Here is a 12,718-nt window from a genome sequence, read left to right as displayed (position 1 = left end):
GCTCAATCCTGTTCCCTTTTCACATCCAGTGAGTCTGTGTACTACTGTATCAACATACATTCCTTGCTTACCTCTTCAGAAACAAAAGGAATTACCCACTCCCCCCAGGGCTTTAGACAGTGCATAAAAATAAGCAATCGATTTTGAATATAAAATAGAGGCCAGAATGGATGTTTGAACCTCCGCCTCACCTGTGACTGTAAATGAGGCTCTCAAAGGTTTCCCTTGACACATAGTGGTACTCACGCCCGTTTATTTCATAACTCTTTTTGGAACGAGTAGTATCTGTCAGAAAGGGGAATGAAATGTTTCAGAGTCTTCAAATTATCTTATTACCAATATGCATTTGGGTCAATCAAAATAAATAAATAAATGTATAAACAAATATAAGAAAATAAAAAGCTATAACCAAAAGCAGGAACCTGAATTGGTAATAAAGATGACATTCTCACATCAAAATTGGTTCATCTATAAACTTTTATTAAGGGCTCATGGTACAAAAAAGGATGTCTTAGGTAGTAAGCCAGGATAAGGGGGCCTTCTGGGAACACTACTACTTCAGATCAGGCACTGGGGAATTATCCGTCAACCTAAAGTGTCTGAAGACCCCCAGGTATCAGTACTGGCAATATCTTGTTTGGATGGCACATTCCCATGAAGTCATCTCATCACCCACACGTCTAGCTAAGAGAAACATTATTATCCATGGTTCACTGGAAAGTAACTGCAGCTTTTGGAGAGTACTTAACTTGCTCACATTCACAGAATTCATGAAGACTGAAGTGGAAGCCAAAACGTAGGTGTCCGGACTCCTCCTCACCTCACGTTTCCTACTGCCCCACATTATCTCAGGTGTGAAGTGAAGAAGGCCCATGTGGTCCCCAGATGCCCTTGTACCGAAGTGGAGCAGGGACTCCTTCCAGGGAGCACAAAACTCAAGAGAGCTTGGGCCAAATCTGGATTCTCTGATTCTCTGACGTGGCCCTTTTGACTAGAGACTCTTCAACTGAAATTGCCCCTGGCATGGAATATAGGAGTCTGCTGAACAGCTAAAAGTCACTTCATGTCTGATCATCCATTTACCCAACTAATGTGTACTGAGTGCCTGCCATGTTCCAGGTTTTGTATTGGCTTTGGTTAATATTGAGTTATGTTCACATAAACCAAAGAGGCCTCTTCTCATTTGCTTCCATTGGACTGATATTTGATACGGTGGATTAAATTGCATGAATTGCTACATAACCCAAGGCATCCATTAGTGGACACTAAAAATCGTTCGCTCAATTTTGAAAGCAACATTTGTGCCACATTTTCTCACTTTGATGGTGGTTATCCATATCCCTTAAAATTCCCCCATAGTCTGTTAGCATTTCACTTTCACCCAGAGCACTGAAACATGATGAACCCTTTAGAGATTTTCCTCTTGAGATTCACGCCTGTTCCGCATACAGAAGCAGCACTTCAGGACACGCAGGGTTTGGGATGTGACCCTAAAACAACATTTCAGGTGTCCTACTGCTGCTGGGTGGAAATCGGGCAGATCCTGTGGCTCTTCTGATCACACTTAAGGCTCGTTTTTAAAAGTCTACCATCATTCATGCCACAAGTTCATTGTCATAATTCAGACTCAGTTTAACAATTAAAGCCCTGTTCCCCTGCAATAAGCAAGGCTATAAACTTCACTTCTGTTTTGGGCTTCTCCTCCACACATCTGGCTCAGCCTTTCTTCACCGGGGGAAGCCTGCAGTCAAAGAAACCAGGGGCCGAGAGGAGGAGTCTGATTCGCTTCTCCTTGCTTTCGCTGCAGGTCTATTGCTCCTCTCCCATTTAGTAACTCTCCAAGGCTGGAGTACAGGGGGAGAGGAGAAAGCAGGGCAGGGATATTCTGACTGGGTAGGTACCGCTGCTGGCTGCTTGCTATCAGCTGCCTTTAGACTTCTCCGATGTTTGAATCTGCCCCTTTCTCTTGTAGATGACATAGTGGATTATTCTGTAAACCCACTAACATCACTTCCCCCACCACCAGGTCTCTCAAATCCAATCTCTATCCCAGCTAGTCACTCGGGATTCCTTCCACACCCTGGTGTATCTGGGGGTACTTTTTGCCTCCTTCCACTGGGGCTTCCTCTTGAGTAGAAACCAAGATAATCCCAGGCTGAATTTCCCCACAATATCAAGCCCAGATCTGGTCCTTAGAATGCATTACATATCTTTTGCTATGACAGGTTCTTCAAGAGCAGCTACTTCCCAAATCACAGCCATCAGCCACTTCCTCTACCCTTGTGTCTTACACAACAAAGACAAGATCATCCCTTGTGTCTTATGCTTTGACAACAAAGATGGCATGACAGTTCAGTGAGGCTGGTGTGTCCAAAGAGGCAAGGAGAGTTTTACCAAAACACGAACTGCTATAAAAAAAGAAAAACTAAACATACGTGGCACGGCACTTTGAAAATGGCCGGGGTTAAATTCAATAAGTTGTCTTCTCAGTTCATTTACCCCAACACCAGAAGGCCCTAAACACAAAGGGTCACATGTAGAAATCATTAGATGAGGATAAATATAATCATGCAGCAAAACAATCATTTCAATTGTTCTATCGAAGAAAATCAAGAACAAATGTTTTTAGGGAGACTAGGTGCCTTCCCATCTCACAAATCAAACACCACCAGAAAACTCTTGGGAATTTTCCTGGTGACTTCTGGGGAGTGACCCACACCATTTCAAAGTTCAGAAATGAGATTGGAAACTGCAGGAACCCGGCACCCTAACAAACATCACAAAATGATAGGTGCTATGAGAATATGCTGGCCTGATTTCACATCAGCTAAGACATCCTGCCTTTTGCCCTCAAATGAAGTTTCCATCACATCACAATGAGAAATCAGCTCGACAATCACAGGTTCAGGAACAGCGAATTCAGGGGCACACTTCTGAATGCTTGAATCAGAACTCCCACGCCCAAGTGGAGGCAGTGCCAACACCATGGGTGTATAACTCGCAGTTACACAACTTTTATATGCTTAGCAGGACACTACCCTGGGGCTGGCACTGTGGTGCACTGGGTTAACGCCCTGGCCTGAAGCACCAGCATCCCGTATGGGCACCGGTTCAAGACCCAGCAGCTCCATTTCCGATCCAGCTCTCTGCTATGGCCTAGGAAAGCAGTAGAAGATGAGCCAAGTCCTTGGGCCCCTGCACCCATGTGGGAGACCCAGAAGACTCTTGGCTCCTGGCTTTGGATTGGCACAGCTCCAGCCCTTGTGGCCAATTGGGGCAATTGGGGAGTGAACCAGAGGATGGAAGATCTCTCTCTCTCTCTCTCTCTGCCTCTCCTCTCTCTGTATAACTCTTTCAAATAAATAAGCCTTTTTAAAAAAGAGTAAGAAAAATAGTTTTTTAAAAGTTTTTTTTTTTTTTTTTAAAAAAAAAAAAAAAAGAAGGACACCAAATCACAGCCTGGACTGATGCTCTGCTATTGCATCTTGAAATCCTTAACACTTCCCTTATATTTTGATTTTTGCACTGGGCCCTGCAAATGTTCAGGTCCTGGCTTTAAGACATGTTGTTCTGCTCTACCAGGGCCTGCCCTGGTCACAGCTGAGCACACAGAGAGGATGGCAGTAAGATACAGGATGCTACTGCTGCAGGGGCCAATTTTACAGCAGTAACCCCAGCACTGTTCTTTAGCACCAAAGATTCAGTTCACAAGATGTTAGGCACTTTTGTAAAGGACATGAGTATAGATTTCTTAGGGAAACGGACTCCAAGGATTTATTTTCCTCATACAGACTAATGATTCAGTCTGGGGGTACATCATCTATGCTTCTAGGGCAAATTCTAAACAGGCAAAGCAGAATCTCAGTTATAATATCCTCTTAATTTAATTGTGCATGGGGGAACACGCGTGCACACACACACACACACAGAGCAGGCTGCAATAAAGTCATACCTTTAAACACACATATAAAACAGATTTTATTTTTTTAAAAAAACATAAAACGTTATTTTTATAGAGTTCTATATATTTCCATAGAGAGAGTTCTACTCTTATTGCTATTCCTAATGCAGACAAATCTAGAGGGAAAACTGCAAACATCACGGGAGATGGTGCACGCTAGGACATACGTACCCACGAGCACTATGAGGCGGTGCTTATCTGCAGGGCGTCGCTGGTACCGCACCACCTCCTCGTAAGGGGCGCCCACTGCACTGTAGCAGCCACCAGTACAGCACACAGTGGCACGCAGCTGGCTGAGGTGAGACTTCCTGCGACAAAGGCGCATGCTTCGGCGGAAGCCAGCTGGGCAGGGGGAAAGGCACACAGCATGAGCTCCAGGGTGGGAGAGCTTCCTTCTCCCTTCAAATCTGATGGAGCCTTAGTGACTGCGACAGTAAGCGGCTAATGAATGCAGACTTGGCTTTCTGAAGGGAGAAGACAGGAAATGCTATGAAGGGAAAATGAGTAGTACCCCTCTTGTTAGGTCTAAGTCACCTCCAGGGTCCCAGGCACTGCACTAGGTGTTGGATGTGCAGTGGCCAACTAATCCAAGCCCATTTTCTTGGAATACTTACATTTTATGGAGGAGAGACAAAAGTGAACAACAGACATAGTGCTTAGAGAAAGGGTGAGTGGGTGGAGAATGACCGGGTGCATTTCCAACGAGAGCATCTCTGAGAAGTGGCATTGAACAGGGGATGGGGGAGGTAACAGAGCTGGCTAAGGAAGCATCTGGGAGGAGAGCAGCCCAGGCCGAGAGAACAGCAAACGCCGAGATGCAGCGAAACGAGCATGCTTGGGGCGCTCCAGGAGGAGCAGGGGAGCCTGCAGCAGGGCGGTGAGCCACAGCCAGGGTGGTGGGAGGAGTGGGGACTGCAGCCAGGCCACCCAGGGCCTTGGAGAAGCACTGGAGCGTGATGGAGCATGTGGGGGCCACTGGATGATGGAGGCAGGGTGTGGCATGTCTTATGTTTCTGGAGGATGTAACCAAGTGACAGACTACAGAAATGTGACCAGGCACAGCTGCTTAACCTAGTGGTTATGAGACTTGCATCACATACCAGAGTCCCTGAGTCTGACTCCTGGTTCCAGCTCCTAACCATAGCTTCCTGCTAATGCTGACCCTAGGGGGCAGCAGGGATGGCATAAGTGATTGTCTCCCTGCCACCCAGAGGGGAGACCCAAGTTCAGTCCCTGGCTCCTGGTTCCATCCCAGCCCTGCCTGGCTTTTGCAGGCTCTCTGGTGTCTGTCTGTCTGCCTGTCTGTATGTCTTTCTCTCTCTCTTTCTCTCCCTTCTCAAATAAATTTTTTTAAGAAAGAAGAACTGTGGCCGTAAGCAGTGAGTTTCACAGTCACCAAACTGGTCTCTTTAGAGTAAGGTGAGTAACCTGTGAAACAATCTATAGGAAATCAAAAGGATCTGCATTTAACAAATAATCAAGAGATATTGATTGGAAACTACATGAATAACAAGGACCACTCAATAAATCAGACTAGTGACCCAAGAACTAGACAAGAAAACCAGAACATGGAACAAGCTTGAAAACGTCCAACAGCAAAGGAAGCTTTGGAAGAATGAGAAGAGCATCGGGCCAGTATGAAGTAACTTAGTAAGTGATGTAGGACCCACCTCTTGGTAATCATCACCTACCGATAAAAAACTTCTCACCATAGCCAACAAACTCCTCCTTGTCTGGAACACACAGAATGACAGGGAAAGATGTAAGCATGAGACATTTGCTTAGAACTAGCGCATGAAACCAGCTTCAGTGTCCCAGTGACAGTTTTTTAATAGAGGGCAACACAGCTGAATTTATCCTTGAGTGCTTTATTGAAGAATGCTAGGGGGACCAGCGCTGTGGCATAGCAAGTAAAGCAGCTGCCTGCAGTGCTGGCACCCCACATAGGTGCCGGTTCAAGTCTGCTACTCCATTTCCAATCTAGCTCTCTGCTGTGGCCTGGGAAAGCAGCAGAAGATGGCCCAAGCCCTTGAGTCCCTGCACATGCATAGTAGACCTGGAAGAAGCTCCAGGTTCCTGACTTCAATTGGTTCAGCTCTGGCCATTGTGGCCATGGGGGGAGTGAACCAGTGGATGGAAGACCTTTCTATCTGTCCCTCTCTCTCTCTGTAACTCTGTCTCTCAAATAAACAAATGAACCTTAAAAAAAAACAGAAACAGAGAAAGTGCCTTTAACTTTAACTTATAGATACTCTGTTCCTTCAGTGTCTGTAATTAATCTCTTTGATAGATACAGATTTTTATTTTCTTCCTTATAATGGTTCATTCTAGACAAAGTTAGTATTGGTTGTAAAGCTGTCAATTATTTCCATTTGGCCAGGAATCTGAGAGGCCAAGGGAAGCAAACTTCACCCAGCACCTCTGAAACATCCAGGGTGAGTTCAAACGCCTGCTTCTGCTTCTGTTGTAGCTTCAGAAAAGTTGGTATGAACTCCAGCGAGGATGTCATAGACAGGCATTTTCAAATTACTTTTTAAGTTCCTTGTCATTTATGTGACTCTGTTTGGATCCTTGAAATATATAGAGTATTTGGTCATAGAATGAACTGACTTATACTCTTGGCCATTTTTAAACATGCATTTTAAAAGATTAAGGAGGCCGGCGCCGCGGCTCACTAGGCTAATCCTCCGCCTAGCGGCGCCGGCACACCGGGTTCTAGTCCCGGTCGGGGCGCCGGATTCTGTCCCGGTTGCCCCTCTTCCAGGCCAGCTCTCTGCTATGGCCAGGGAGTGCAGTGGAGGATGGCCCAGGTGCTTGGGCCCTGCACCCCATGGGAGACCAGGAAAAGCACCTGGCTCCTGGCTCCTGCCATCGGATCAGTGCGGTACGCCGGCCGCAGCGCGCCGGCCGCGGCGGCCATTGGAGGGTGAACCAACGGCAAAGGAAGACCTTTCTCTCTGTCTCTCTCTCTCTCACTGTTCACTCTGCCTGTCAAAAAATAAAAAAAAATAAAAAATAAAAAAATAAAAAAAAAAGATTAAGGAAAACACACCAATATCAGTTCTATCTTCTGGCAACTAAGCACGCTTCTCTAATGAAGATGTGTCAGGGCATGCATTGTGGCATAGCAGGTAAAGCCACCACCTGTAATGTCAGCATCCTATGTGGGCACAGGTTCATGTCCCAGGTACTCTACTTCCAAACCAGCTCCCTTCCAATGGCCTGGGAAAAGCAGCAGAAGATGACCCAAGTGTTTGGGCTCCTGCCACCCAGGTGGGAGACCTGGATAAGGCTCCTGGCTTTGGAGTGGCTCAACCTTGGCCATTGTGGCCATATAGGGAGTGAACCAGCAGATGAACGATCTCTCTCTCTCTCTTTCTCTCTCTTTCTGTAACTCATCCAAATAAAAATAATTTTAAAAAGATATGTCAATAAGTTTAAAAGGAAATGTTTAGTCATGGTTAGGTTCATACAACTTAATTACTTCCATTATTTTTTTTTTTTTTTGATAGGCAGAGTGGACAGTGAGAGAGAGAGACAGAGAGAGAAAGGTCTTCCTTTGCCGTTGGTTCACCCTCCAATGGCCGCCGCTGCAGCCGGCGCACCGCGCTGATCCGATGGCAGGAGCCAGGATCCAGGTGCTTTTTTTCCTGGTCTCCCATGGGGTGCAGGGCCCAAGCACCTGGGCCATCCTCCACTGCACTCCCTGGCCATAGCAGAGAGCTGGCCTGGAAGAGGGGCAACTGGGACAGAATCCGGCGCCCCGACCGGGACTAGAACCCGGTGTGCCGGCGCCGCAAGGTGGAGGATTAGCCTATTGAGCCACGGCGCCGGCTTACTTCCATTATTTTTAAATATATTCTATGAAATTGAATATTTCAGTGTTGATATCACTCTGAAAATATTGTTATATTTACCTTAACAGTTATTCTGTCAAGTATTCACTCTAAGGCTCTGAAAGATCTTAAACATGGTGTACTCAGGAAATCATAATTACCTTCTGAAAGTTCCTCTGGATGTTGAGTTAAGGGCAGAAACAAACATGAGAGAGATCAGGTTAGCCATCAAACACAAACACACGATGTAAGAGAAGCATTCACACCACCACTAGCCAAAGTTATAACTTAGGTAAGGCCAGGCAAGGCAAACAAGCAACACACAATCACGGATTTAAAAATTCTTTTAATCTGATTATGCCTCTAGGGTGCAGTAATGTTTTCCACAAGTTGCCTGCCAAGGCTGCCCCTGAGGGTGGGCATTTGGCCCAGTGGTTAAGACACCAGTCAGGATGCCTGTATCCCATTTCCCACCACGTGGGTTCGATGCCTGCCTCTGGCTCCTGATTCCAGCTTCCAGCTAATGCAGACCCTGGGAGGCAGCAGCAATGGCTCAAGTAATTGGGCTCCTGCCACCCTACATGGGAGACCTGGATTGAGTACATGGGGCCTTTGCAAGCATCTGGGGAGTGGAACAGCAGATGGGAGATCGGTGTCCAGCTTTCTCTGTCTCTCCAATCAATAATTAAAAAAACAACTCTTCTTGAAGCCTTTTGATCTATAAAGATTCTACAAAATGGGGCTTGAAAGAGAAATTATAGAAAGGCAGTGAATTTGAGCTTTCCCCCTCCTCTCCCAGTGGCCATATTGCAGCAGTCCTGGGGAGGGAGGGAAATGGTGGAAGGGTTGCTGGGACAGAGACTGCCACAGCCTCCAGCCAAGCGTCCTCATTCCTCAGCCCTTTCTGGGCCCAGCGCACGGGCCCCCATTTCTGACTGGCCCACTGACAATGGAACTATCTCACCCAGAGCCAACTTTGTTTTCCAGACAGCTTGAAACAGCGCATGTGTGCTCTCTTCTCTCTTTCTCTCTCCCTCCCTCCCTTCCTCCCTCCCTCTCTTACTGCTCTTAAACAGACCATACCATCACCTCCCAGAGAAATTCAAATGGGACACATAACACTTCACTCAGAGTAGGGCCCAACTAAAGAACTCCAACTGTCCACTAAGCAGTCTAAGTAATAAGATGAAGATCATGAATGGATGCCGAGGGTTACCTACCCAAAATCATGTTAGCTGGGTGCTGTTTCTACATGAGCTAGGTTTAGGATGTTCTGCAGAGTTCTCTGCTTTTCAGTAGGGAAGGGCAGCTGTGCACTTTCCACTGCCCTACTTACTGCTGCTGCTGACTGCCCATAAAGAACACGATTCAGTATAATAGTGCCAGCTAACATTCATGTAGCACTTCCTGTCGGTCAGCCGCCATAAGCAGTTGACTTACATTAATTATTGGTCCCATTTTGAGATGGGGACCCTGATGGACACAGAGGTTAAGTGCCAGAAGACCCACAGTTAGGGACGAATGGACCCAGGATTCAGACTTAGAAAATGTGGCTCAAGTTCATGGTCTTACTCACTATGCCATACCATCTCTCCTTTCACAGACTCAGCAAATGCCCCTAAACCTCAGCTACATCCGTAGCATGTGGAGTGTATTCCAGCAAAATGATGAGTTGACTAGAACAAAGAAGAAGGAATATAATCTAAAGGAAATGAAAATGAAACTATGAGTGGGCATTTGACTTAGTGGTTCAGACCTCTACTAAAACACCTGCATCCCATGCTGGAGTGCCTGGGATGAGCCCTGGCCTGGCTCTGGACCCCAGCTTCCTGCTAATGATCACCCTGGGAAGCAGCAGGTGATGGCTCAAGTACTTGGGTCCCTGCCACCCAGACCCGGGTTAAGCCTGGTCCAGCTCTGGCTATTGCAGGCATTTGAAGAGAGAACCAGAGGCTGAGGGCGCTCTCAAATAAACAAAAACATTTTTTAAAAATTAAACTAATCCCAAACAGTGGGCCAAGTATGGACAATCGAAAGCAAGAAATTTAGGAACAATGTAAGTGATGAGCAAATAATTTAGGTGAGTGGTTTCCAACTCCATCTGCCTTAATGCATTCTTTTTATAACTAATATTTGTAGCAATTTCTCTTATGAAATTATATTCTTATGTTTATGAAATGGAAATTATAAGTGATATAATCTACTGCACACATAATTTTAAAAATCAATACAGTAACTGTAATATAACAAAAAGGAAATAATTTAGACTTTAAAAATACTTTACATTATAATATACATCCTCAAGCAGGACTTCCCTAGAAGACATAAGAAATGACTAGATGTTTATACTACTTAAAATGAAGGAACATGAATTTAAACAAAGTGAGGAGGCCAGAAAGTATTTCCTTATATGAAGTGCAGAAATTCAGGATCTAGGATAAAGAATGTTCTGGTACATGCAGACCAGATTTTATTTGGTACATGATGAGAGAAAGGAAATTGCCCTAACTGAAGCAAGGATAACAGGTGGAAGTATTAGAGATCAGAAAACAAAGAAAATGAGGGAGCACAGGATATTTGGAATCAGGTAACGAAACGTTATCACGGCCCAACAGGTGGTTGGTTTAAAAAAATGTTTTGTGGGGCCTACATTGCCAGTAACGATGCAAATATTATTTGAGGAATAGACACTTGATATTTATGTGCCTCAGTAATACCAAAGCATACATTAGAGAAAAAGGAAACTGGGTCAGTATAGACACCACACTTTCTAGTTTACTTAGCATCCACATGGGGTGGATAGGATGTGTGGAACAAAGTCTTCAGTCAGTGCAAGGCCCTATCTGCATTCTGCTTGAAGGTCTCTCTCCATGATGACTGTCTTCAAAACCACTGGGCTTTCATGTTATATCTTGTGAAAACCTACATCACTGCTGAGTGTTAAATAACCACACCTTTATGTGTCTAATGGGTTGGGTTCAGCAGCAATGTGAGGCTAGGGACAGCTGTTCACTACGCAGGGTACCAAACTCTCCTGATTCTCATCAGTTAAGGTCAGCAGTACCCCCAGTCAAAATGAAAACCAAAAATTGAGCCCCGTCCCCCGAGTTCTAGAATGCCCCTCATGAACAAATACTGGCCCTATGAGAAACACTCATTAATGAAAAATTTTCAGTGTCTCACAACTACATGGCTGATTGATTTTTCAATAAATTTTACTGTGTACAGTTGAGGTTTAGAGCATAATGTTATGAGATTCTTACATATAGTTATTACAGTGAAGCAAACCAACATGTCTACATCTCACCTAGTTACCTTTTAATTTTGTTTGCTGTTGATGTATTTAAACAAGTGTTATGTCATATCCCTAAATATGTTTAAATTATACATTTTAAAAATCAATGCCAGATAATTCATTTTTTAACTTACCAGATTCAAATGTTTCTTCATCTTGAGTTTTCCATGAAGGCAAAAACCAAAATTATTACATTACTGTCCACACTGAGTATGTATTAAAATAGTCTAATGCCCTGATACATACCTCGGCCCATACACTATCTTTAAACTTGTTTTCCTAACTCAAGGCCAAGCCAGTGGTGTCTCAATGGCATACACAAGGCTTGAGTGAGATACGTGCCATTCAGTAGTTGGGGTACAGCAGGAGCATAAATTAAAACACAATAATAAGATAGAAAAGACAATAAATGAAATACAATTCAAAGGAGGCTCAGAGGGCAGGGCAAAGTAGAACATTTAGGAAACTCCTATGGACTGTGAGGTCCTACACAGCCTGGCTGCTGGGGGCCTTGCAATGAGGGAGGGGGCGTCCTGTCTGCAGCATTGGTGGTCCACAAGCAAGGCAGGGGTGGGGGCATCGTGGCAAGGAGAGTGAGCCCATGGATGGTTTGACTAAGTTTATTCAGGTGACGAAGTATCACTGGAAATGAACCAACTTCCTCATTTGTTAAAATCATACTCGTCAGTGTTCTTAGAATAAAGATTAACAAACTAGAATTATATGGAGGACAATTTGCAATAAATGTCAGTATTATCAATGCACACAACTTTGGATCAGGCAGTGTGTGTGTGTGTGTGAGATGGAAGACTTATAAAGCACTGGTTAATAACAGAAGATATTGAACACGATGCAAATGTCTGCAAGTGCTAATAAATGATTGTGGTGGAATGAGAAGGTCATGCCAAGATGGCCTCTGGCAAGCCAGCCTCAGTTACTCAGGAATGGCTTCAGAAACCCCCTGGGAAACCACCTGGTGACAGAGCCTGACTGGCAACAGGCTGTGATTGGTTAGGGCATAAACTGCCCCTTGACTGGATTGGCTGCCTCGGCTATATAAGCTGCTGCACCAACTGAAATAAACAAGTCTGCGGGCTGCTCGCCCCTGGTCCACTTTCACCTGACTCCCAGGGTCTGTGTGGTGACTCCGCGCCTCTTGCCCCCACTGCACTCCTCCTCTCAGAGCGAATCCACAGCAACAATTGTGTAAGTGTGTGACAACTTACTTAGTCAACAAGCTGATCTGAAGGGGGGAGGAGGAGGAGGAGAATCAGCAGCAGTGGGGAAAGCTCTTAATGGACTAAGAATCATCTCCAAGAGACATGACATTAAGTTGAGAAGCCAGGGACAGACGTGTGTGCACAGTACGCCATCAAAGGGATATGTGTAGGGATGAGGGGCAGCAGAGGAGAAACATGCCCATCATTGCTTTTGTGTGCAGAGTATGTCTGGAGGAGGGGGAGAAGCTGCTAATAGTTATTGCCTCTAGACAGAGAACTGAGCAGGGGAATCTGGAAAGCCAGGAACTTCATACTGAATGTACTCTTGCAGTTCTTGAGTTTTGGACTATGTGACTGTGTTACCTCATAAAATTCGAACTAAAGTTGTAGAAAGAAAATGAATATT

At 45.1% G+C, this 12,718-nt stretch overlaps 1 protein-coding gene across 1 annotated transcript in view; it reads right to left on the bottom strand.

Moving 5' to 3' along the window:
* Nucleotides 1-12,718, bottom strand: part of MPP4 (MAGUK p55 scaffold protein 4) — a 42,159-nt gene that overhangs the window by 4,426 nt on the left and 25,015 nt on the right. The window contains exons 14-18 of the mRNA XM_089330064.1: nucleotides 7,959-7,973; nucleotides 5,653-5,694; nucleotides 4,133-4,303; nucleotides 2,436-2,516; nucleotides 192-285 (exon numbers count right to left, since the gene is read on the bottom strand). Of these exons, the coding sequence (XP_089186190.1) occupies nucleotides 192-285; nucleotides 2,436-2,516; nucleotides 4,133-4,303; nucleotides 5,653-5,694; nucleotides 7,959-7,973 (403 nt within the window). The remainder of the gene's footprint in view (nucleotides 1-191; nucleotides 286-2,435; nucleotides 2,517-4,132; nucleotides 4,304-5,652; nucleotides 5,695-7,958; nucleotides 7,974-12,718) is intronic.

The sequence above is a fragment of the Oryctolagus cuniculus genome, chromosome 3 (genome assembly GCF_051225735.1).
Source record: "Oryctolagus cuniculus isolate XC-2025 breed Fujian yellow rabbit chromosome 3, ASM5122573v1, whole genome shotgun sequence".
NCBI lineage: Eukaryota > Metazoa > Chordata > Mammalia > Lagomorpha > Leporidae > Oryctolagus > Oryctolagus cuniculus.
This window is presented reverse-complemented; position numbering and strand designations above follow the sequence as displayed.